This window comes from Gossypium raimondii, chromosome 8 (genome assembly GCF_025698545.1).
Source record: "Gossypium raimondii isolate GPD5lz chromosome 8, ASM2569854v1, whole genome shotgun sequence".
Classification (NCBI taxonomy): Eukaryota; Viridiplantae; Streptophyta; class Magnoliopsida; order Malvales; family Malvaceae; genus Gossypium; species Gossypium raimondii.
Window position 1 is genome coordinate 52,243,841 of NC_068572.1, and position 27,516 is coordinate 52,271,356.

Below are 27,516 nucleotides of genomic sequence, written 5' to 3' on the forward strand. Positions count from 1 at the left end.
ACGCTTCGTCGAGGAAGCGCTTTGCCTATGTGGCAGTAAAGCGCGCCCTCAAGGACGCGTTTTCCTGCCACGTAAGCGCTCCCCTGGGGACGCGTTTTGCCCGCGCGTGAACAGTAGCAACGGCTACTTTTTTGACCGTTGCTGACCCCCCCAACGGTAAAAAAAATATAAAACCCCATTTTCATTTTTTTTCACAAATAAATCCTTTCTCTAATATTCTCTCAATTTTCTCTCAATTTCCTCTAAAATTTCTCTTAAATCCCTATTTAAAATAACTTTAATTTTTTAATTATTTTTAAAAAAATTTAAAATTTTATTTTTTTGATTTTTTTTAAATCGAAAAAATTTGTACGAATTTAGCAATGGCTGGAGAATTGATTCGTTTTGATGACAAGCACATATCCGTCAAACAAATGAAAATGGTAAGTGTTAAATTTAATTTTTAAATATTATTTAATTTTTTTTATTTATGCAATTTTAAATAATTATTAATTTATTATTTGTTATAAAAGTCTGTAGATCAGATATTGCAATACTATATCCGTAATATGCATGGTCCTCCATCACCGTTGGTAGAGAATTACCTACGGGAAGCGGGTTTTTGACACGTGGCGACGGTAGGCTGGAGATGCAAGTTGGACCCGAAACTAATCAGTGCGTTGATTGAGAGGTGGAAACCCGAGACGCACACATTCCATTTTCCATGTGGAGAGTGCACTATCACCTTGGAAGATGTGAATCTACAATTGGGATTGCCGATGGACGGGTACCCAGTCATCGGGTCTGTTCAATTTGGCAATTGGGGAGTGGTATACAACGAGCTTTTGGGCGCTAGTCCGAAGAATATTAACGAAGGTCGGATCGAGATGGGCTGGTTACGAGACACATTCTCGGATTCGGATGATGATTCAACCGAACTAGAAAGGATCTAATATGCTCGGGCATCCATTCTTAATATAATTTGAGGTTATCTGATGTCGGACTTGTCACGAAACCTCGAACATCTAAGGTGGCAACTGAAACTCATTGATTTTAGAGCAGCTGGTGAATTGAGTGGGGGTCTGCCGTTTCGGCCACATTGTACCGGGAGATGTGTGGGCCGACGCGACCAAGTAAAGCGAAAATCGGAGGTTGCCTGTCACTACTGCAGTCATGGGCACGGTTTCGCTTTCCATTTTTACGTCCTCGAGTGGACTACCCATATACATTCTCACTCATAACGAGGTAAATTTTATATTAGATTTCACAATTATTACATAGATTTAAAATATAATAGTATGCCAAAAAATTATTTAATTAGGTAGAATCATCCGGCAAGTTACGCTAGATTACCTAACTCTCTTGAAGATATACGGCTTCTATTAGACCAACAGTCGAAAGCACAAGTAAGTATTAAATAAAATTGATATTTCCATCATGAGCTAGTCGATTGGTATTTAGTATTTAGTATTATGTATTATGTATATAACTAATATTTCCATCATGTTCATATTGTTTCAATGGACACCATATGAACATCCGACAATTCGGGCAATAATTCTGTATGAGTACTTCCAAAATCCAAACGCTTGGCACGCGAAAGTCACATTGGTCAACTATGCGACCGTAGAGATGCACCAGTCGGACAGAGTATTACAGTAATTTGGATTCTGGCAACCGATTTCCGTGGCACCTAAGGTGTTGGATGACCATCACAAAATCGACCTACGTCGACTGCATACGGATTGGCCAAGATTCTGGTCATACTACATCCAAATGTGGGAAGATCGGTATGATTATATACCAACTCTGTAACGATGATCATTCTAGAGTTAGCGTGCGTTCTAGAATACATGTCATGGTTTAGGATCCATGGCAAGCCGTATTTACTGTCGGGAGAGGAGAGGCAACGGCAATTGCATGTCCAAAGGGAACGACGTAGCCCTTTAAATCCAAGAAGAAGGGACGACGATGCAAGCCCATCAATGAGGCCCAGACATTCACCCGGCCCATCATCAACGCCCATACAATCACCAGGCCCAGCAACAGCACCGACATAGTCACCCGACCCAGCAGTTCAACCGACGATACCCACGGCACAGCCTTTTCAGATGATGCCAAGTGCGTATCCTAGCCCTTTTATGTATCCTAACCCTTATATGTTTCCGTTTTCAATTCCTATGGCAGGTTGGAGTCCATGGCCCGGTTCATCTCCATTTTTTGTTACGTCGAGTGGACCGTCGATGTATAAGCCAGTGTCCAATGAGGGATCGCAAGAGAGGCCGTCGTGGAGCTCTTTTTTTTACCAATCCCTGTCATCGTATGGGTTTCAAACAGCTTCGCCGTTGGTGATGCAAACACCTCCACGGTCACTATTCTATCCATGTGGCTCATCGTCCCAACACTGACAACCAGATACCCTACCGGAGGAACCATAATCCCCGCTGGAGCAACCACAACCCCTGCCGGAATATGGACAAAAGAGAAATCTAGCGCGTAACCGTCGACGGCAGCCATGTGGCACTGAATCCGGTGGGCACGGAGATTGATTTTTATTTTAATATATTTGTACAAACATTTTGAATAATTTGATATTATTTGATGTAATAAAATAGAAATTCTTCTATGTTATTTCATGTACTAAAATAGAAATTTACTTTTACATTTTTAATATAATAGAAATTCTTTTAAATAAGGCAATATGTTGAATAGATTTTCTTTTAAATAAGTCAATATTCCGAATATTTGTACCAATTTTTTATTTAAAAAAATATTAATAATACAAAGTTTTTTACAATAACGTTCAACTATTACGATTTGAGCATGATCAGCTTGTATGGCTTGGGTTCCTACACCATCCGCACAACTTATGTTGACTGGCTATTTCTCAGATATCCATATTGTTACGTATTCTAGTCGAGCAAGGTCAACCTTTTGGTTTGCGACGCAATTCTCTATCCAGTAACATCTTAAAGGGAGCAAGCGATACAAACGGCCACTTACGTTCATCTGGGACAGATGGGAATACGTGTCTCCAGACGTTGTACATATTTTCTAATTTCTACACTTCATCGACATAGCCCATCAGATCCAGATGGAGATTCTGACAAGTTGCAATTACATGAGCGCATTGATAATGAAGTGCGTCAAACATCCTACAGTCGCAAGTCTTATTTCGCAAGTGTACCCGATATTGCCCGCCAATAACACCTTGGTGCGGTCTGTCAAACTCTGTCACGCGAAACCATAAGTTGTCTCAGTCGTGACAGACTGTGTGCATGGTGTTCGTCCGTGCCTTTGCCTTGTTAATTTCTTACACTACCTTACTACACCATACATGGCCTCCCTGCATCTGGCATGCATAACTCCCTGCTTGCTTTGAAAATAATGCCACTAAACGAAAATATGTCTCTCGCACAACCGATGTTATCGGTAGATGGCGCGTTCCTTTTAGAACAGAATTTATGCATTCAGCCAGGTTTGAGGTCATATGATCATGTCGTAGGCCACTGTCGTATGCTTATGCCCACTGTTCAAAAGGTATATTGCAAAGGTAATCCGCGCCTTCGCTGTTAATTGAACACAAAACTGCCAACATCTCATGAAAACGATCTTTATTTATTTCATACCCTGCCAATATAAGTTCATAGCGAATATTACATACCACTCTTTTGATTAGAATAAATTTAAAATGACAAATAGAATTATATTAATAGAGACTAAATATCTATTTTGGTCACTTTTCGTCGTTCACTCTTAGATGGATATTGCCTATAATAGTTGGAAGCAACATGCCTTAGGCAATACCAATGGTGTGTGCGCTACCATAAGCTTGTCTGTCGATCAATTGCAGCTACTATGCCAGTACCCCGATCTAAAATAACATAGATATCAGGTTGGGGGCACACATGCCTCCTTAACCTAGATAGAAAGAAATCTCAGTCATCAGCTGACTCCCCCGGTGTTATTGCAAACGCAAGTGGAAGAATTTTCCAACTATCATCCTGTGCCACTGCTACCAATAGCCGATGGGTATGTCTACCGAACATAAAGGTACCATCAATTTGTACCAATAGTTTACAGTATGGAAATGCGTCTCGACATTGCTTAAAGGTCCAAAACAGGCGTTTGAACACTTGGCATCCACGTAGCAATCGGTCGTTGTAGTACGCATGTTCAGTTTGAAGGTCTGTTATGCAACCTGGGATGTATCTCTCTAGCACTTGACACCACTATCATATTTCATTATATGAAGCGTCTCACCCACTATGCATCTTCTCCAACACCTTCTGCTTAGCTATCCAAGCCTTGTGGTAACAGGGCATGTACCCCATTTGGCTACAAATATTGGCAATTAACACCGGTACTGAAGTCCTAGGATCTGCCTTCACCGTGGGCAGTATTAAGCTAGCTAACATAGCTGAATCTATCTTGGGATGATCTTGTGAAATACCTATAAACGGAGTACATTAAATAATGCAACATTACATAATAACAGTATTATTCAGAAACCCTAAATACTGTACCTACAGCACATGTATGTGGACCTTTGTACTTTTTAATCTCCCACAACCCTGTCATTTTCCTTAACGAAGCGTAGATTTTTCATGAACATGTACCATCTTGCACTGCACACTTTGCACCGAACTTATCAGTTTTGGACTTAACGACGTGGTAGTTAACGCCGTTATTGATGCCATGTAGTTTCAAAGCACCAATAAAACTATCATTGTTGGAAAAATGATTACCAACTTTAAATTCACCCGAATCCAATACCGAACTTGTACGATCACGCAACCGGTGTAGTAGGTCTGGAAACTCCAACGCATCATCTGTAGACAGATCGACATTATGCATGTAGGCTGGAGGTGAGTATGCCCTGAATCGTGGATCTTCTTCTTCATCTGAACCCCCTTCAACATCTTTAGGTTCGGTTGGAATAGGCTCCGGTTTAGAAAATAATCCAACTTCTGCACCACTAGGCTCGGGCTCCCGAAGTGGATCCACATCAGAGTCATCTTCTAACCTACCATCATCTGTAACGTACGAAGTCCCCTCACAAGTGGACGTCGTAGAGAGTACATCGTCCTTTCCTCTAGGCGTTTTATAACGTCTCCAATTGGATGTAGATTGCCAACCAGTAGAAGTTGATATCGTTCCCAGTACGTATTTCCAGTATCAAACATCGACCCACCAAGGTGCATGTCTCATCCACCGACAGAGTGTCGTGCAGGGATTGTGTATTCCACACCGCTACTAAATATGGGCTACTCCGTGTTTTGTAACTCACTAACCGAGTGTCGAGCAGGGGTCGCGTATACATTTTTAACACCAGTCGCAAGTACATCATTTGGCGATGTAAATTATACATATAACTCAATATACGGTGCTCCAGTAGCGAGACGAGTCTACACCATTACCTTCCAAGTTACGAGCACCTTTTATGTCGAACGAGTCATTTGTCACCAGATTAACTGAAAAAAAAATCAATACGTAATAGACAGAACTTTCATTGGTGTCGTTCCGAATATTTTAGGCCTAATTCTTTTACGAAGTTTTGTCAAATATATGTTCTAGTTAAAAACCAGTCGCACTGTATTCTCCGATAAAAACACCACTGTTCTCGGTGTGGTAAACCTCACAATCATAGTAAATAACAGCACTAATACGTTCACTCATCTTTAATTTCTATCCTTCTTAACCTCTCTAATTTTTTTTTTTTTGCTGTAAGTAACTTATGCAATTTGAGGGAAAATTTTGCCTTATTTATAGCCTTAGGCCATGCACCACTGTAGCAAAAGCGCGTCCACGTGGGAGCTCTTTTCAGGAGCTACTATAGCAAAAGCGCGTCCACGTGGGAGCTTTTTCAAGATTACCGACAAAGCATCCTCGCTTAAAGCGTTTTGACACTGCTTTCTCAAAACGTCTACTCAAATTATTTTTCAGAGCTATCAGAGCAAAAGCGCGTCCACGTGGGAGCTTCTTTCAGTACTTCTGCTGACAAAGCATCCTGCTTAAAGTGTTTTTGACATTGTTTGCTCAGAAACGTCTACTCGAAATTATTTTTTTAGGAGCTACTGTAGCAAAAGTGCGTCCAACCCTAATCTGATTTTTAAATAATTTTTAATTAAATTACTCAAGTAACCCTAAAGCCTAATTTAATTGATTTTTTTCTTAAAAAATAATAAACACAAAAACTAATCCAATTTTAAAAATTTTATAATTAATTTAATTGACAAACCCTAAACCTTAATACCTTATTTATTTAATTTTTTCTTTAAAATCCTAAACTTAAAAATACCAAAACCCTAATCCTAAACCAATAACTCAAAACCCTACTGCAAGAGACACGAGCAAAACGCGTCCTTAAGGATGCGTTTTTCCTACTTGGACATAAAGCGCGCCCTTGAGGGAGCGATTTACATCACGTGAGGCAAAACGCCTCGTGGACGCTTTTCCTACCACGTCCCCTGACATCGCGCTGACGTGGACGCACTTTCGGGGAAATAGGGCCATTCTGGTAGATAATTATTATAAAAATGGGCTTTTATATGTAATTTGCCCTAATTTTTTATTCATTTTAAATCTCAATTTTTTATTTTTATTCTGGTTGTTATTATTAGTATTTTAGTTACCACTAAGATTATTAATAGGGTAAACTACATTATAAGTCACTCAACTATTGCCCATTTTCTTTTTTATCACCTAATTATCAATTCTTTTATTTGGTCACCCAATTATTTCCCTATTTCTTTTTTTTTCACCCAACTTTAATTTTTTTTTAATTTGATCTCCCAACTAATCGAGATTTTCTTTTGTTCATTTCGCGTTAAATCTTTGGCAGGAGGGTGACATGGTAGTTAAAAATCGATATAGTAACAAATTTAGCCCTCAATTTTTACATATCATATCGATTTATTCATAATTTTTAAAAATTAACCCTCAAAATTTACCTTCCTCTTCTGCTTCCCCCACCGTCACTACCATTGTTGCCTACACACCCTTCTCTAAAGAAAAAAAATTATTATTTGTTTAATCTTTGTGTACAAGCCCATTTTGCTCGACCCGAAACCCAAAATTTTTACAGCCTAAATTCCCAAACTAACCTAACCCAAACCCAAAATAACAAGGCCCAAATGGCCCAAAATCCAAATTAGCCCTTGCCCAAAAATCAAACACAATCAGAGAAACCCTAGGGTTTCCCTAAACCTTCAAGCGCCAGATCCAACCTCAAGGCCAGACGCCTTCTGTTGCCACCCATAAGCGCCGACGCCAAGACACCGCCAAGCCTGCAACCTTTCACCAAAACGGCAAAAAGCCGCGAACTCCATCGATACTTGCGAGAAAAGAGAAAGAAAACGTAACAGCAACAATATAGTAGAAACAAACCGTAGCAAAAAATATGTATTTGGCTATATAAGCCCAAAAACCAAACAAATGTAAGGGAGGTTTTTCAAAAATAAAAATAGGAATAAATAAAAAATAGAAAACAAATGTGATTACCTTTGATTTTGATTTGGGGTCTCTCGATTTTCTTATTTTTTATTATTTATTTATTTCCTTTTTCTTTTAAACACGAAAATAAAAGGAAAAATAGAAAGAGAAGGGTTACCTGAAATCGGCCCGAAGTATCGTCGTCGGTGGTTCCATCACCGTCATCAGATGCTGGCTCAAAAAGGATAAAAGGGGCTTTCGAACGGGATTTAAAAGTGGGTTAAAAAACCAAGCTTCTCGACTCCCCGCCGCCGTGCACGGCGACGCCGGTGCGGTGGTGCTCGGCAGGGCCATTGGTCGGACTCTATCATCAGGGGAGAGAACCTGAGAGAGAATGAACTTTTTTTCTGGAAAAAGAAGACGAAATGAGCATTTTTTTTAAAAAATATTAGTTTTTATACTAGTAATGGAACGGCACCGTTTCGTCCAGGGATATTTAGCTCCCGAACGGCACCGTTTTGCACGACCCACGCGCGACCCAACTCGCTCCCAGGGATCTGCGTGTTTCCTTTTAAAGTGGGATAATTTCCATCTTGGTCCTCCCACATTTTACACCTGTTTCAATTCGATCCTTTTGATTACTTTTTTTAAATTTCTTTTAATTAAGCCTGATAATTTTATTTTCATCACATTCCAGTCCCTAATGGAACGATGCGTTTTGGAGGAGAAGAGAAAATTTCCCTTTTAGTCCCTCCATGTTATGCGCGTGTTCAGAATAGTCTTCCCTTTTATTTTATTTGCAGATTTACCCCCAAAACTCTGTTTTCAGTTCAAATTAATCGTTTTATATTTTTTAATTAATTTTGATGATGCTGTCATTATTTTTACCATTATTATTTTTAATATTGTTATTATCATGTTAGTTATTAGTTACTCATTCAGACCTTTTCAATTTTAGATTCAATTTTTTATATATATATACATGCATATCTTGGATTTATATATACATGCTTCTATACTTTTACGTTTTATAATTTATATATTATACATGCGTTTTTATAACATATATATGCACATACACGTACATATTCTTATAACTTATTTATATATATATATATATATATATATATACTTATATGTTTTATATACATTATAATTTATATACATAACGATATATATCTACATACACATTTTCCTTCCATAAATATATATATGCATATTTATATATCCTTTATATTTTAAAATATACCCTTTTACATATATATTTTCTTATTTTTATAATTCATATACATATATATTTTTATATATATATTTTACAATTTATATATATACATATATATTTTATATACTTTATAATTTCCATATGCATACATATATACATATTTATACTCTTGTATTTTTATAATTTTGTTCACGTTCCTTTTAATTATTTATTCACGTTTTCATCATTATTTTAAAAGAATGTTTTAACTTTACTTGCTTATTATACTTGTTATTTTGCATGTTATTAATTTGACCTTTTTATTTGTTCATTTTTGTTATTGCTCGTATTATTTTTACTTACATTATCATAATTGTTATTCCGTTATATATAATTTTTACCCAAATTCGTAAAAAAGAGAAAATTTTGAAAATAAAGGCAATACTCGGTATTTGGGATCTTCGAGAGGATTGAGCCCTAACGTATTGGGTTCCAATTTTCTTCGTTGAATCTAAATAATCGAGAATGCTCTTTAATCAAAAAGCATAAATAAAAAGCTCATTATCAGGAATTCAATACGTTGTGTCCTAACGCATTGGATATGACACGTTGTTTTCTCGAGATGTGAATTTTTTTAAAAATAATAAAGGCAATATTCAATGTTTAGAATTTTGAGAAGTTGTGCCCTAACGTATTGGGCTGCGATTTTTTCATCTGGCTTAAAAAATTGAATATCCTTTTAAATTTTATTGCACGAGTTTTTAGATAAGCTCATTTTTTGAAGAGGTGAAATACCATGCCCTAACTCATTGGGTATGACATTTTCTCTCTCCGAAATGAGAGGGTTTTAATGCCTACTTTGATTTATACAAGTTTTTTTAATACAAGAACCGTATTTTAAAATCTTTACACATTTTTGATATTAAGGCACTAATTAATCAACAATGTACCAATTTTAGGCGTGTCGAGGGTGCTAACCCTTCCTCGTGCGTAACCGACTCCCGAACTCGTCTTCAGGATTTTATAAGACCAAAATTATCATTTTAATAAATATTAAAATGATTTAATTATAAAGTGATCCGATCACACCTAAGTAAAAAAGATTGGTGGCGACTCCCATTTTCCTTTTATTTTCAAAATTCAAGTCGACCTCGTTTTATCAAAAAAAATGGTGCCAACACTTTGAATTTGAAATTGTAGGATGCCATGGCATGAGAAAGGACAAGTTGAAGTTCTTTTTGGAGAAAGGTGAAGGAGGAGATGGAAGGGACGATGGTAGTGGAGGTGGGGGAACCAGAAGAGGAACATAAATTTGGGATCAAATTGAAATCATTTATAAAATTTAAAGATTAATTTTTTAAAATTATAATTAAATAAATATATATATAAATTAAGAATTAAATTTATTATTATACCAATTTTTTAATTATCATATCACCCTCCCATCAAAATTTAATGGGAAACGGACCCAAAAAAAAACTCCATTTAAAGATGGGATCTCCCACCCTTCATTGAATGATGGCTGCCTGAACTTTCAAAGGGAAGCAGCCAAAGGACAATAATTAAATGCCCATGGAAAATGGCTACGATACATGCCAACAAATAACAAATGAACACGACAAAAAAGAAAACAGAGAAAAGGTACAAAAATTAAAGGCTTAATTCTTAGTATTTAAACTATACTAATTTCTCATCTTGGTGTTTAAATTTTTTCATCGTCAAGAGTAGTACTTAAACTATTTTTTTCCCAATTTGATATCTCTATTACTCCAACTATTAGTCAAACTGTTCAATCTATTTTAAAAGCAATAGTTATATAAAAATTTCTTATATTTATTTATTATGTATTTGTTACTTATTTTATTTGGTACCATATTAGTGACGTTTTTAAAGTTTTTCACGGTGTTTATAAACGTTGCTAAATTTGAATCGCCGCCATAACAATCATTGCAAAAAATAACGACGTTTGTCCAAAAACGTCACTATAAGTAAAGTCATTCTACAACGTTTGCCATTGAAAACGCCGCTAATTGTAGAACATTCAGTATAAAAGGTTGCTGAGTAGAGGAACTTTTTTGATGTGCTTGGATGTACAAATGATGCTTAATGCAGGACTTTTTGTGGCATTTTTAAATGAAAGCGCCGCTAAATGTATCTTATTTTGACACTAGAATTTGTTTTTAATTTATGGTATATTTCACATTATTATATAAAATAATTATAATTTATAAATTGCAAAAATTACATATACAAATTCTTGAAATATACAAGTTTTAATAAATCAAATATAACATAAAATTAAAATTTTATCCAAAAATTTCACTCCAAATTCAATGCAAAACAAAGTTAACAAAGGCATCCCTATTACAACCACAATCAAGTTAAGAAAGAAGATACGTTGTGTTTAGGGTGGTGATCAGTTTTGGATGCGGGTTCATCTTCGCATAGCTTTGCTATGTTCTCTTTTACGTTTCAGATTTATTTTGCTATTTCTTTAGAGTGGAGGTTTTAGTTTTCTAATTTTAATATCATCTTCTTCCTTTGCTTTGAAATACCTACCTGAGTGAGAACACCATCTAATTTCTTTTAAGAAAATAACGATTCGAAGCAAAAGCAGAAAGCACCCTATACTTGAAACAAATTCAAACATATGTCCTACCATTCAACTTAAAGTTTGTAGAAGCATACATAGCAAAGAATGAGATAATTATGAAAACACCAAATTTTATTATTTTTATTATCTACATTTTTCACTTACATCTTAATAATTAAAATTTTATTCAAATGTTGATTTAACAACATCTTTTCTATAAATGTTGTGAACTTCTTCTGTCACTGTATCCCTTTTTTGCTATAGCAATGATAAAAATTATAAAACTAATCTTTATATTAATACCTATATAGTGAAACAAATCATTTAGATGGAATAAGCCAAATAAGACCTGGGCCTAAGTTTTTTTTTAAAAGAATTGAGCTCTGACCCAAACTAACTTAACCCATCAACATCTTTAAACAAAACTCATGACAAGACCCCTCAAAGCTCCTTTTGTTTTGTTTTTTTTTTTTTTTGAAAAAAGGAAGGTTGGATTGTTATTAAAAATTAAAACAAAGCCTACGTCTTTAAAACCCATGCACTATCAAAACAAACGAAACTACAACAGACAACCCAAAAAAACGTAAAGAAAACAAAGTCCCTTCAGGTTCCTTTTCTTCTTGGAAAACCACCGAGTGTCCTGCTTTTGTTCATGTCGATTCGTCTGAAAGAAGAAAAATACTCTTCAAATTTACCCAAAATTTTCTATCTTGCCTTTGCTCGGGTCACAATCCTAAAGCCGAAACCGTGAATCAACCTATAAGTATCTTCTGATTTTAGTTTTGCTTGCCAAAGGTGAGTTGCCATCAATTACCGTTTTAAACCACCTAGATTCCGATCTGAAGGAAAGAAACCTAACCCAACTGTCGATAATCCTCGTCAACTACCTCTTTTGCAAAGGAAGGTACCTCACCGATCAAATTAGATTCTTCATCTCTTTTTAAACCTTCTACAACCAATAAATGTGCTACACCATTTGCGTGTCTCGACGCGTGCTTAAAAACGCAAGCTTGATATCTTTCACTAATAGCTCTAGCGTTTAAGATGTAAGCACTTATTATTGACCTTTAGATTCATTTTGTTTGCAGCTTCTGAATCACCAATAAGGCGTCCCATTCTATCTCCACCATCGTAAGTCCAACATGTAGCCACATCTCTGTAATAGCCCTTATCCATTCTAGTCGTCGAACTTGAGTAATAAGAATACCAGACAATTACATACAAATTATTTATCAAAATCTCAATTAATCATCATCATATCACATATAATCAAATACATCATGTAATTCAATTTATTTTGGTTTTATATTGAGCATATGGAAGCTTAAAAACAATTTAGTATCAATCGGGATCAAATCGAAGCAAAACAGAAAAATAGGAAAATTGTGCAAACAGGGGACACACACCTGTGTCTCCTAGTCTTGTGGAAAGATCGAGGCCGTTTGGGTAAATTACAAGGTTTTATGGGCAAACCGTGCAACAACTTGATGCCATGTGATATTGGAGACACACAATCGTGCAAACAACCGTGTACCCTCATCTAGGCCATGTGAGTCAAAAGTGCAAATAATCAAAAACATGTCACACAACTGTGTCGTTGGGCCGTGTAACAAATTGTGGTCGTGTGCTCCAAAAATTGACCAAAACTTACAAGCCACACAATTGTGCCTTTCACCATGTAAGGCACACGGTCGTGTGCCAGGCCGTGTATACCTAGAAATTACCTTCTAAAATAAGCTATTAAAACTAAATCACTTATACTACAAATTATCATTTAAGCCACATCTCACCCAAATCAAATCTCATCAAAATCATACCAACATCATCATTTTAATAAGTGTTTAACCACTATGCTACAATTCGCATCTCAATCAACAATTCAAAACTAATCAAGTAACCAAATTTAATCATACCAATATATAATCAAAGGCACCTTAAAATAACTAGCCAACATATATGCATTCAACCATTCAACCATATGTTTCATATTAGTCTTATAACCTAAATTCTAGGACAATCAAATTTTCTTCAAGTAATACATAGATATAAACATAAAACTTACCAAATCATTTCTAAGGCATAACTTAAGCATACCCTTTCAAGCACTAACCAAGACACGTCACATGGTATATTATTTTCTCTTGCACTAGTTCATTAGGCATATAAACCAAACCACCTATCATGACAACATCAACATAGATATTACCATTCCATACATATATACATATACTTATATACATAATTTTCCAAATTGTCAGCAAAATACAAAAAGATAATTAAAAAAACACATAAGACTTCCTAAGTACATGCCAAGACTAAAATGAGCATATCACTAACTCGAGTTCGGGATTACCATTAGATACTAAAGTTAACAATCGAGTTAAAATGTACCTAACCTGCGCACGTAAACAAAACCTTATGCTGAGTATACTCAGTGGTATTCCTATAATCCGAATATTAATATCTAACCTAAACATAATGATGCACAAGTTAGAATAAGTATTGAGATGTAATACAACATGAATGAATGATGACTTAAACGCAATAAATTAAAAATAACAAGGGTTGGTTATTGAACTTGTATGCTTTGTAAATCAATAATTAAAATTGGGCTAAAACAAACTTATTGTAAAAGGCTTTGATGTAGATATGGACGAAATACAGTATTTACGCCGCATAAACAATATTTTCTATGTTTTTTTATTCTTTCCGTTTCCTTTTACTCAAAAAATAAGTGTCACGAAAGGTAATATTTTCAAAAGGTCAAAATTATTGCTTGTTGTTGTAACACCCAAATTGCGTCATTGTGCCTGGCCTATGAGGGCTCTCAGCCACATGGATAGTTCAATGTAGTCATCAGTGCTTGACCCTGAGATGGGGATCATCCAAGGCACATTAGTATGGCATGCTTCTCCTATTCGGACCAGGGTTTGAAACTAAACTTCTCATCAAGAGGATAGATGGGGCGATTCAGGTGAAATCCAATGTAGATCCAACTTTCTATTCACTCGTAGGATCTGGAAGGTCCGGGGGGGACCACCACGGCTTCTCTCTTCTCGATAATCCATACATCCTTTACAAGTTTATGGATAGTTATCTCTCGAGCATAGGTTTAGGTTCGGCCTCAATGGGAAAATAAAATGGAGCATCTAACAACGTATCTTCACAGACCAAGAACTACGAGATCGCCCTTTTCATTCTGGGGTGACGGAAGGATCGTACTATTCGAGCCTTTTTTTTCATGCTTTTTCCAAAGGTCCGGAGAAAGCTGCAATCAATAGGATTTTCCTAATCCTCCCTTCCCGAAAGGAAGAACATGAAATTATTTTTCCCTAATTTGTATCATATTGGGGATCAAGCTAGTTAGGTTCCTGAGAATGACCAAAGTAATAGTTGTACTTTTATTTTGTTAATTAAATGTGACAGAAGAAAATCACCGAGATCGAACAGTAAAAATGGTTTATAGACTAAATTGTAAGGGAAAGTATTGTGAGAAGTCAAATGTGAGAATAGAGAACTGAAATAAATAGAAAGGAAAAGGGACCAAAGGAGAGGTTGGCCCAAGCCCCTGATAGTAATCACTAGCCACCCAGTGTTATTTTTCCCACAACGGTTATTAACTGTCTTTTTTCTTTCTATTATAAAACTTTGAGATTTTAATTAAACCACAAAATCTAAAGTTCAGTTTTCACACTCTCTTCTCTCAATTCTCAAGCACCCATAGTCTCATTTCGCGGTGCTTGACTTGAGAAAGGACGAGTCTGTTCATCGTTTTCTTAACATAAATTGGGATTTTCATATATATTATAGTTACAGTAACACTGCCATTTTTTAGGCATGGCAGATCCAAGTTCCAATGCTCCCTATGACCCCCACTGCATGGATGATGTTTTGAAGTTCCTCGAGATTGAGAATCCTACGCTTGACGACTTCACCACTCCGGAGAAACCCTTTTTACACCCCTCCTCTCCAATGCCTCACTGCACCACCGATCAAATCGATGGTAATACCATTGACCCTTTGGAGGATCCATTCATTAGGGATTTCTATAACAATGACCCCCACAATTCTCAACTGGCTTATGGGAATCAAAGTGAAACAGTTTGTGGGAATGATGTGAATAATTCAAGGCCACTTTCACTTTGGCCAACTGATCCCATCCCATATCATTGCAGTTGTTGCCAGTCATTGAGAGAAATCCTTCATACTAATGGTTCGTTAATTCGTTTCATGTTAATGATTCTAATTGGTTTCATTGATACATTGTTTTTAAGATACCTTTCTTTCTTTTGTAATTGAAGGTTTTGATGTTACGAAACTAGAGATTCATGGAAGACTTGGGATGATCTGTCATGCTGTTCTTACTGTTGAACCAGGTAGTAATACCCCAGGCCCTCGATATCAAATGTTTGAGTAAGTTTTCATATACTTTTTCCCCCTCTCCTTTCTTCTTTTTGTTCTTTAATTATTTGATTATATAACTTTTGGTTATGAAAGAAAAACTCATTTTGATGCACTTCCCAATAGTTTCTGTAAAAAGAGCATAGAGGACGTGAAGCAGTTTCTGACCCAATATTGCATAGATCGAAGCCAAGCCGGATTTACGATGATCAAGGATCCGCTCTCCGTTTTCTACCAAACCTTATGCGTCGGGTTCCTCCGGGATGAAAATTTGTACAACGTCCAACCATCGTCGATTTCAGGCATGTGTTTGATTAATTACCTTATATAATCATCTTTAAAAGTTGGCATACGATTTTGACAAATTAGTGCAACTTTTTTTTTAATGTTGGTTGCAGGCGGCAATCAAATGGATCAAGCAGGGAACAGTAATAATAATCAAGAGAAACCTGCTAAGCCCTCCTTGGCCGTACAGGTTGTAGCTATCCTGATAATAAAGGCTTCCCAAACTTGAAGCTTAATAATTAGTGTATACACTCTGAGATATTGAGTAACATGGGTTATATTAATTGTGGTATGCAGAGAGAGAGAACGAGAAACCTGACATTGAAAGAGATTGAAAACTATTTTCATCTGCCAATAGAGAAGGCAGCCAAGAAGATGGAATTTTCTGCAACTGTAGTGAAGAAGATATGCCGCAAATATGGTCTTTCAAGATGGCCCCATAGAAAGGTCTGTTTATCATCCCTATCTCTTTCTTTTTCTCAGTACATTACATACAGATTATGTGAAACTGAAGGTAGTGCATGTTGTTGTGTATATATGAAACAGATTCAAAGCATGGAGAAGAAGATATCGAATTGGGTGGAAAGTTTAAGTTCAAATGATCCAAAAGAAAGGGCTCGTGCTAAAAAAGAAATCGAGAACCTGCAACGAGAGATTGCCAAATTTGGTGAGGGATCCAGCAAGCTAGGTGATGATTGATTGCTTCTAACTATTACTAAGATATGTTATTATAATTGTAATATTTTCGAAATAAAAGATAAGTAAGTCCACGCAATTTCTTTACAGTTTTTTGTTTCGAATATCATTTGATATAAGTTGGAATTATATTATCTCATAAAAGAAAATTACCCAACCATAAACAATTTACAACAATTACACCTAACCATAAAGTGAAATTATGAATCATACCACAATGTATGTTGCATTAACTGTAAACTAGAAATCATGAGAGGGTAATAAAATAATATTTTATTGTGTACCTATTTTAGAAGTTGAAACTTTTAATGTATACGTAACGTAAACAAAGCTATAGAAAAGCGAGAGAAGAAAGACATGATCTAACGTCAAATATAAAATTGCCAATCTCTTGGCGAATAACCTGGAGAAGACTGTTAGGAGAAGCCTCTTGAACGTTAGCTAAGAACGACAAATAACAAAAATGGTTGCTTTGGCTTACAAATAACATGAAAAGTCAAATGGTTTGACATTGAATTTGAAAAGAAAAGAGGGAGAAAAAGAAGAAGAAGAGAGTTTGATAATCTGATTGTTTCAGAGCAAAAATAAAGAAGGTTGTATACAATATATATATAACCTTCCGGGCTCTTTTTTCCTTTTTCTGTTTGGATAGAAGGAAAGTAAGATGGTGGTATACAAAAAGAGAGAGGCGGTTGAAGAAGTGGCAATATATGGAGGATTGATAGGGGTGCAATTTGTTTATGCAGGCAACTCAATTTTACTTGGTTATCTTATGTCCCTTGGCCTTAGCCCTTTCACCATTGTTATTTTCTTCACTTTTGCCACCTTCATTATTGTCTCTCCTTTTGCTCTTTATTTCGAGAGGTAACCCCCCCAACACAAAGGAAAAAAAAAAAACTAACCTCCTGTATTCTTCTTCTTCTTCTTCTTCTTCATCTTTTGTTTTCCCAGGAGAATCCAAATTCCGAAGTTTGGTGAAGGTTTGATTTTGATTTTGTAGGAGCAATTGGCCTAAGCAATTAACCCTGAAATTAACAATTCAGCTGCTTTTGATCTCCTTTGGAGGGTAACTAAGATGAATCAACCCTTTTCTTCTTCTTCTTCTTCTTTTTTATTCTTTTTCAAAATGGATAATCTCTGTCCCGTATTACTCTTTCATTAGATTTTTTTCCCCTTCCTCTTTAGTGGCATATTGCATCTAACATGGAATAAACTTTCACAGGTTTTCATGATATAAAATTAATTTTTTAGTGCATATTGCATCTAACATGGAATAATCATTATATTGGGATTAATCTTTGTTACAGCGTAACTCTCTTCCAATCCCTATTCCTCAAAGGAATTAATCTAACTTCACCAGCAGTGGCAACAGCCATGCCAAATCTTGCTCCAGGGCTTATCTTTATAATTGCATGGGCTTGCAGGTTTCAATACTTTCAATTCCTTTTTCTTCTTTCCACTTAAACCAGACTTATAATCAAATTACAGTGCGTGAAAATCCAATGGTGTATTTTGACTGCAATGCTGATGCAGGTTAGAAAAAGTTGATTTAAGTTGCCTATACAGTAAAGTAAAGATCGGTGGTACATTGTTGTGTGTCTTAGGTGCCCTTACAATGAGCCTAATGCATAGCTCTGTATCACCGGAAAGCGCAAGAATGTTCGCTGCCCCGACCAGTTTCGTTTTCAATAAAGATAAGATCATCGGTTGCATGTACCTCATGGCTGCGGTCCTAGTTTTGTCGAGCAATGTGGTATTGCAGGTACCCTTGACTTGAACCACATATATATAGAAAGGCAAAGTATGAATTTTATTGTTTCTTTTCGTTTCCCTAAGATATTACGATTCACAGGCGACAACTTTGGGCGACTTCCCTGCTCCGATGTCCTTGTGCGCGATAACATCCTTGATCGGAGTGATTATAACGGCACTGGTTCAGTTGGTCGAAAATCATGTTTTCCAATGGAGTTGGCCCCTTGTTGATGTTAGGGAGCTACTTGGCTTTTCTCTGCTGGTATGCAACTCCTTTATTCAATGATCTTAATAGTCTGAATTTCAAAAGCTCCAATTAACTGTGAAGCTGTTGCTTTCATACCCCAAATGCCTAGCCATCTTAGCTTTATACATATTTGCCTTGAAGCAAAAGCGGGTTTCGAGGTGAAATGAAAGCGAAACCATTTTCGAGGCGAGGAAGTAAATAGCCATGGTCATTCATGCATTGAAAAGCCTGAACTAATGCAGCTCTTTTTCACTGCAGGGAGGTGCTGTGGGTGGAGCATGTCTAAGCTTCAATGGATGGGCAATGAAGAAGAGGGGACCGGTTCTAGTCTCAATGTTTAGCCCCATTGGAACAGTGATCACAGTCCTCCTCTCTTTTATTACTTTAGGGGAGACCATTTCAATGGGAAGGTAAATCACATACATAAATATTCACCAATCGATATGTGCAAATTCCAAAACAAAATTTTAATTGCAGTGTTGTATAAATGCAGCCTTGCCGGAATGTTACTCATGTTCAGCGGTCTCTACATCGTCTTATGGGCTAAAGAAAAAGAAGAAGATTGCTCCGATGGGGAGGGCTCGGAAAGTGAGTTCGAGTCGGAGAAGCTTCTATTAAGTTAACATTGCTATCATCTAGTAGGAAGTTTACTTGTGCTGAAAAACCAATAATTGATGCAAAGCAGTATATATATATGAAGTATGATTGAAGCTTTGAATGGCAATAAATAATATAAATGGTGCTATATTTTTCTACTGTGTTTTGCAGAAACATGATAAATCCGCAGGGCTGTAAAGTAGGTTGGGGAAGAGAAACTCAGGGGTTTCCACCAATGTTATTAGTTTTGTTTTGTTTAGAAATTGTCTTCAAATGATTTTTTAATCTCTGATTAATCTCACCATAATCAATAAAAAACTTGAGCAATATCACTACCTGTCTGTGATATTAGCACTGTTTATAAGATTTTTTTAAAATGCTTAATTTTGGGCATTATAGGACCAATTTACATAATCTAATATAGAAATATTTTTCTGGGTAATCCATGTGAGGAAGAGCAAGACACCTATTTCACCAAATCTTCTTTACTTAAAAATGCTTTGCTTTGCATCCTTCCATCAATTACGCACTGATTTTGATGATAGAGAAAAGTAAGAAAAAAGGTTTCCTTAATTAATTTTTTTTTTTTTTTGCAGTTCAATTTTGGTGTATTGCAGTCCTTAAACTTGTTTTTTGTGATGATATGGATGGAATCGCCTTTCGCCTTTCGCCTTTTGCCTTTTGCTACAGCCTTACTGTTTTCTTTCTAAATTTAAATTTTATGAAATTTAATAATCAAACTCAAAACAAAAACTTAATTTTATATTTCACCCTACTATCCACACACCTTTTAGCCATGCACCCTTTATTACAAATAATAAGTCGAGTAAAATTTAATTTAATTCAAAATATTTAAAGAAAAGATTAAATTTTGAATTAATAGAATTGAGTTATTCTAGTTTAATCTTACAATTTAAATCATTTCAATAACAATTTAATGTAAATACTCTTTTGGTCCTTGTTAAATTTGAAAATGAGTAAATTGATCTCTTTCTCAATAAAAATTATGAAAAAATTAAAATATTAAAAAGTTATAAACAATGTTAAAAAATTATAAAATTTTTAGAATAGTAATTTTGGAACCTAAAAAGTTAATTAATAATTTAAGTTTATCATATCAAGTATTTTTATTATTTTGCTTTAAAAATTTTTCAAATATATATAGCGTCAATTTGATATGCTCTAACATGGAATTATTATAATGTAACAAGACTTTAATTTAACACATTTAATCTTTTAATTTAACTCGAATAATTTCACTTGACTCAATTTTATTTCACTCGACTTAAGATGATAAAAAAGAATTCGTTAATTCGATTCAATAGAGCGTAAGCCTCTAAAAAATTTTTGACCAAACACCCAAATATTTTCTCAAAATACTCATTACCCATATTAATTGTCTCTTCTAAGACACTTTTTGCGAATCTTTTTTTTACTTGATATATTTTACAAACAAGTGTGTTAGAAACTTTTTAAAGATTAATATATTATTTATGAAATATTTTTATGTTAAATATAGTAATTTGATATATAAAGAAATTAAAATTTAGTGTTTAGAGGAAAAGAAACAGCTAGTTGAAGGCTGTTAAGAATAATAAAACTGAACAGTTAGCAGATTAGTTAGTGAAGGTTGGAAAGGTTAGTTAGTTTGTTAAGAGAAGCAAGTTGTTATCTGTAAGTATAAAAACAATGGTCTGGCATTGTATTGAGCAAGCAAATAGTCTAAATTCATTTAGTAAACAAAGTTCTCCAAGATTGGAAAGAAATTCTCAAAGATTACCTAGTTTTCTTCATGGTATCAGTCGCTTGGTGTTACTGATCATGGCAACGACACACTCTGCTGCTCTGACTCTGTTGACGTTCCTGGATCTGTGTTCACTGCTGAACGTGTGGTAAATTCGCTTCCTCGATATAATGTTGTGAAACTCAATGAAGGTTCGTTTCTTCAATGGAAGCAACAGGTGAGATTCATTGTTAATGGCTATAATCTGTTTGGTTTTCTTGATGGTTCTATTGTTGTGCCACCAAGGTTTGTGGAAGCGTCGGATGGTGCACTTGTGGTAAATCCCGTGGCGTCCATGTATCAACAGCAGGACAATCTTCTCACGTCCTGGCTTCTTTCCACTATTAGTTCCTCCATTCTTATATCCTTTATGGATGTTCAGTCGGCGAAGGATGTGTGGAACATGGCGTTGGAAATGTTTGCGGCCGATTCCGATCAACGGCAGTCGCGTTTACGTCATAAGCTTCACTCACTCAAGAAAGGAAGCATGTCAATCCGAGATTATGTTGCAAAGTTAAAACGTATGTGTGCTATGTTGGAATCCACTGGATCTTCCATTTCAATGGCGGAAAGGACGGCGGGGCTTCTTGCGGGGCTTCCGTCTGAGTTTGAAGGCGTCATCTCGTCGGCTTCGTTGTCTCCGACTCCGTTGCCGTTTCCACGATTGGTTGAGGAGTTACTTGAATGTGAAACACGGCATGCTCAGACCAGTCAAGAGGTGGTGTATGCTGCTAATCTGGTGGAGGATGTTCCTATGGATGGTTCGTCGCGAGGAGGACGATCGGGCGCGTGTGGTCGTGGACGGACGTTTCGGCCGCGACTTCAGTGTCAAATCTGCTCTCGGTTTGGGCACGTGGCTCAAAAATGTTATTACAGGTATCATCGTGATGAGTCGTCTCCGGTGTCCCTTCCGCCGCAAGACCAGACGATGAATTTTAACTCCGGTGATGGTGGCTGGTCGTCTCTCCCAAATACTCGGCCTAAGCTTTCTAACTTTGCTCAACAGCTTTATGGGTCTAATCAAGTTAATTGTACTACAGGTCAAAATTATTTTGGACCTGGTCAAAATGCAAAAGACTTTGGTCAAAATTGGTGTGCTGTTGGACCTGGTCAAAATGCAAAAGAATTTGGTCAAAATTGGGGTGCTGTTGGACCTGGTCAAAATGCAAAAGACTTTGGTCAAAATTGGGGTACTGTTGGACCTGGTCAAAATGCAAAAGAATTTGGTCAAAATTGGGGTGCTGAAGCAGGCTACAATGTGCAGCGTGGAGGTCAGCAAGTTGGGCCAAATGGGTGGCCTAAGCCGCATGATGAACAGAGGCCTCCAACTTCTGGGCCGCACGCTGGTGGGCCAATTGATGGTGTGCATAGAGGGTTTGGAGTGCCGTCCTATGGTGGGCCAAGTATTGGGCCGTATGTTCGGCCAAGTGTTCCTCCTCCAATGCCTACAAATCCGTTTGTGAATAACGTTCAGCTCGATCCGGCTAATCCGATTGGTACCACGAAAGTTCCATGGCAGACCAAGCCACGTGCGCGAGTGTTTTCTGCCTCAAACCCGTGTTTTGGACTTCCTAGGTTGGGAGATATACATGCATCGGATTATTCTGATCCGTCGATCTCTAGTTCTCAAGCTAACTCCGATCGATATAGAGTGAGTGGGGATGAGTCTGACTCGCCGATTCCTGGACCAGTTGGGACGTCGTCTTGGTACCTTGATTCAGGAGCCAGTAATCATGTTTGTCAGGATCCGTCCGATTTGAAGCATGCCACTCCTTATTCAGGTAAGTCCTCTATTTTAATGGGTGATGGTACACCCGCAATGATATCGTCTATTGGTCAAAGTGTTTTGCCGACACGGTCTAGGTTGCTTCAGCTATCTAATGTTTTATGTGTCCCAGCTATTCGAAAAAATTTGTTGTCAGTATCACAATTTGCAACTGATAATGAGGTATTTTTTGAGTTTCACTCTACTTATTGTGTGGTTAAGGACAACGTGATACAGGAGGTTTTACTGACGGGCATATTCATGATGGGCTATATCGGTTCTCTATACCAGATGGTGTTCCTAGTATGTCTGCTGCTCAGGTAGAATGTTCGACTTCGACTGTCGACAGTGAGTTATTTTCGTTATGGCATAAGCGCCTTGGACATCCATCGTCTCTTGTTGTTAAAAATGTTTTATATAAGTGTCGTGTTCCTATGAATAAAGGTTCTAGTAATGATGTTTGTACTGCTTGTAAAAAGGGTAAACTTCATAAGCTGCCATTTTCGGCTTCCAATACTAAGTATACTGATCCTTTTTTGTTAGTTGTATCTGATGTATGGGGACCTGCCTCGGTTGCTTCTAATAACAGTTGGTACTATGTGACGTTCATAGATATGAGTTCTCGATTTACTTGGGTATATCTAATTCGACAGAAGTCACAAGTTATGACCTGTTTTATTCAGTTTCAGAAACTTGTTTACAATCAATTTGGCAAGACCATCAAGCAGTTTCAGAGTGACTGGGGTGGTGAGTATCGTGCATTGGCTTCGGTTTTAGCGTCCCAAGGCATTGTTCATCGTGTGTCGTGTCCGCATACTTCTGAACAGAATGGTGTTGCCGAGCGTAAACATCGACACATTGTGGAGATGGGGCTTACTCTTTTAGCTCAAGCGGGGCTTTCAATGGAATTCTGGGCGTATGCGTTTACATGTGTCGTTCATTTAATAAATCGTCTTCCCACATCAGTGCTGGATGGTAAGACACCGTATCGTATGCTCTATGGGCAAGACCCTACTTATGATCATTTGCGTGTTTTTGGGTGTTGTTGCTACTCGTTTCTGCGCCCGTTTCAGCGTCATAAATTAGAATTTCGATCTCAACCGTGTATGTTCTTGGGCTACAGTCCTTGTCACAATGGATATCACTGTTTGTTGCTGGATGGTCGCATTATTGTCTCGCGACTTGTTGAGTTTGATGAGTCACGGTTTCTCTCTCCAGCGAATGCATCTCGGTCACGAAAGGTGAGTACTATCCCTACCTACTTTCCTATTCTTGAGACTAATCCTTTATTGAGAAGGAATTATGCTTCTGGAAATGCTTCTCCACCTAGTGTATCTGGGTCTCTGAGTCCTCAAACTGGAGTGGATGTTAGTCCAACAAATACTAATTGTCGTGATACTCCCTCAATGAATGAAATAGTGACTGAAGGTGAAAATGATCATCATGATTTATTGAATTCTAAAACTCAGTCCTCCACACCTGTTGTTCAAGTTCCGTCTGACCCTACAGGACCAGATGTGGTGCCTAATGTGAATATTCATCCTATGACCACTCGTTCGAAGGCTGGTATTTTCAAACCTAAGGCTCTTGCGGTTGAGATTGTCGAACCATCAACAATTGAAGAGGCTGTCACTAGTCCTGAACGGCAAGCTACTGCTCAAGCTGAGTATGACGCTTTAATTCGAAATTGTACCTGGGTCCTTGTTCCTATGCCGTCAGGTCGCAAAGTTATTGGTTGCAAGTGGTTGTTTAAAGTAAAGAAGAACCCAGATGGCACGGTTGAACGATACAAGGCACGTTTAGTGGCGAAAGGCTGTTCTCAAGTTCCGGGATGTGATTTTCAAGAGACATTTAGTCCAGTTGTAAAACCTGCTACTATAAGGGTTATCTTGTCCATTGCAGTTACTAAAGGGTGGTTAATTCGACAAGTTGATGTTAACAATACCTTCTTAAATGGTAATGTTGATAGTGAGGTGTTTATGCAGCAACCCCCGGGATATGTTAGGCTTGGTCCTGATGGGAGACCTTTGGTTTACCGTCTAAAGAAGGCGTTGTATGGATTGCGTCAGGCTCCACGAGCTTGGTTTGAGAGGTTGCGAAATTTTCTTGTGAAAATTGAATTTGTTGGCTCTAAGTCGAATACTTCTCTGTTTGTTCGAGTTCGCTCGGGTTCCACTCTATATGTGCTTGTTTATGTTGATGACATTATCATTACTGGTAGTTTGGCGTCTTCTATTGACTGGTGTGTAAAGCTATTGAATGATGAATTTTCGTTAAAGGACATGGGTGAGTTACACTATTTCTTAGGAGTTAAGGTTACCAGGTCGTCATGTGGAAGTCTTCACCTTTGTCAACGGAAGTATATCCGGGATATGTTGAAGCGTAATGGTTTGACAAGTGCTAAAGGTGTTCATACACCCATGATTAGCTCGTTGCACATCTCTAAGAATGATGGTGATTTTTTATCTGATCCAACTGAGTACAGAAGTCTGGCAGGTGCGTTACAATATGTGGTTCTTACTAGGCATGATATTGCTTATGCGGTTAATCGGGTATGTCAGTTTATGCATCATCCTACCACAGCTCATTTGGCTGCTCTTAAAAGAATATTACGATATTTGTCTGGTACTCTTGATTTTGGAATTGTTTTTCGACGGTCTGATTCTCTTTGTTTAGTTGGGTTTTCTGATGCAAACTGGGGGTTGGATTTCGATGATCGGAGGTCTACTTCGGGGTATTGTGTTTTTTTTAGATCTAATCCTGTGTCGTAGTCATCGAAGAAGTAACAGGTGGTATCGCGTTCTACAAACCGAGGTGAATATAGAAGTCTTCTTTGCTTACAAGTGATGTTCTGTGATTATTATCGTTGTTACGAGAGTTGCATATTGGGACTGTTTCTCCACCAAATATATGGTGTGATAGTTCTAGTGCAGTTGCAGTTGCTGCTAATCCAGTATTACACTCCAAGTTTAAACATGTGGAGTTAGATTTATTTTTTGTTCGTGAGAAGGTTGCCGATGGTTCGATTTGTGTAGGAGAAGTTCCTGCGTCAGATCAAATTGCTGATGTGTTAACCAAACCGTTATTGGTTTCTCTTTTTGCTCGATTCAGAAATTTTCTTCGGGTCTTGACAATAAAGAAGATGGATGCATGTTAAGAATAATAAAACTGAACAGTTAGCAGATTAGTTAGTGAAGGTTGGAAAGGTTAGTTAGTTTGTTAAGAGAAGCAAGTTGTTATCTGTAAGTATAAAAACAATGGCCTGGCATTGTATTGAGCAAGCAAATAGTCTAAATTCATTTAGTAAACAAAGTTCTCCAAGATTGGAAAGAAATTCTCAAAGATTACCTAGTTTTCTTCAAAGGCTGAATGATTATGAAAAGCATACCTTGAGATTTGGTAAAAAAGGCTAATTAGGAAGGAATACCTAAGCTTAACCTTACTTCCATGTGTTTTCACCTTTTACCCATTTTTCTTAATTCAAGTTAAAAAGATTTTAATATGATATTTTTGTTGATACAATTATAATGGAAAAAGATTGAACTTTAGACCTCAAACCAATCAATTTAAAACTGGTACAAGTTTACCTAATGCAATGATTGATTGACATATTTGATACTTATCTTATATTTATATTTATAAAATGAAGAGAAAAGTATTCAAATACTAACATTTATGAGTCTTATCATCGTCATTCATTCGTAAGTTTGTTTTTAATTTTTTTATCAACAATAAATATTTTATATTCTGTTTTGTGTTTGTCCTTTTATTTTAAATATTTGTTAAACAAATACATGTTAGATATTTAGAACTTAATTTTAATTTAATTATAGTTTCTTTTTTTTCAATCTTAGATTGATTCTACTTACAAATAACTTAATAAATCATCTCAATATTAATATATATAATTGAATTAAATATAAATGTAAAATAATTAATTTTAATTAAACTCGAATATATTTTTTATGAAACAAGTGAAATAATTTAATTTTATATTACTTTCTTTATTTTGTAATTAAAATAATAAAATAAATAAATAATACATAGATAAACAAATAACAATGGTATAGTTATATTCTTATTTTAAATTCAGGGTCTGTTTGTTTACATGTAAAAGGTTTTACGGATAATATTTTCTGCATTTTCCTATGTTTGTTTCGCAGAAAATAGTTTGGTCAACAGAAAATGACTTACAGGTTAACGTAAAATAAGCCATTTTTCCTGTAAAATGACTTACCCTTTTAAAAAGCGTAAGTCATTTTCCAAAAAAGGGCTTATCTATAGATAATTTTATTTTTATATAAAAATTAACTTAAATCAAGCTTAATATTATTATATTGAGAATAAATTTTGTTTTTATTTTTAAAATTATTAAAATATTATATTTTTCAATATTATTAATCATACATATTTAATTATTTATATTTAGTCATGTAATAAATTATTAGTATTCAATATTTCATTTAATAATAAATAATAATTTTAAATAATATTATTCACATATTATTGAAAATATTCAATATTAGTATTTTAATAAAAATATTTATTACATTATAAATATATTAATAATAGATGTTTTGTAGTATAAAGGTTAAAATATGTCCTAAGTTTATGTACACTTCACGATTTGCAATTTAGTCTTTGTACTTTTATTTTTAAGAATTTAGTCCTTTTATTTTTAAATTTGAAAATCAAGTCCAATTGTTGACATCATTAATTTTTTTGTCAATTTTGTTTATGTCACATTTTAAATAAAAATATTCACTTAATAGTCATGTAATTA

The 27,516-nt window shown here is 36.1% G+C and overlaps 2 protein-coding genes across 2 annotated transcripts; both read left to right on the forward strand.

Moving 5' to 3' along the window:
• Positions 1-15,044: 15,044 nt before the first annotated feature.
• Positions 15,045-16,592, forward strand: LOC105792067 (uncharacterized). Its single transcript, XM_052634876.1, has 6 exons — positions 15,045-15,420; positions 15,509-15,620; positions 15,705-15,910; positions 16,007-16,083; positions 16,191-16,340; positions 16,440-16,592. The coding sequence occupies exons 1-6, from the start codon at positions 15,045-15,047 to the stop codon at positions 16,590-16,592; spliced, it is 1,074 nt and encodes a 357-aa protein (XP_052490836.1).
• A 489-nt stretch (positions 16,593-17,081) lies between these two features.
• Positions 17,082-19,343, forward strand: LOC105792066 (WAT1-related protein At5g47470). Its single transcript, XM_012620449.2, has 7 exons — positions 17,082-17,453; positions 17,590-17,655; positions 17,897-18,013; positions 18,123-18,351; positions 18,442-18,603; positions 18,847-18,998; positions 19,082-19,343. Exons 1-7 carry the CDS (start codon positions 17,254-17,256, stop codon positions 19,209-19,211), a joined length of 1,056 nt encoding a protein of 351 aa, XP_012475903.1. The 5' UTR covers positions 17,082-17,253; the 3' UTR covers positions 19,212-19,343.
• Positions 19,344-27,516: the final 8,173 nt, after the last annotated feature.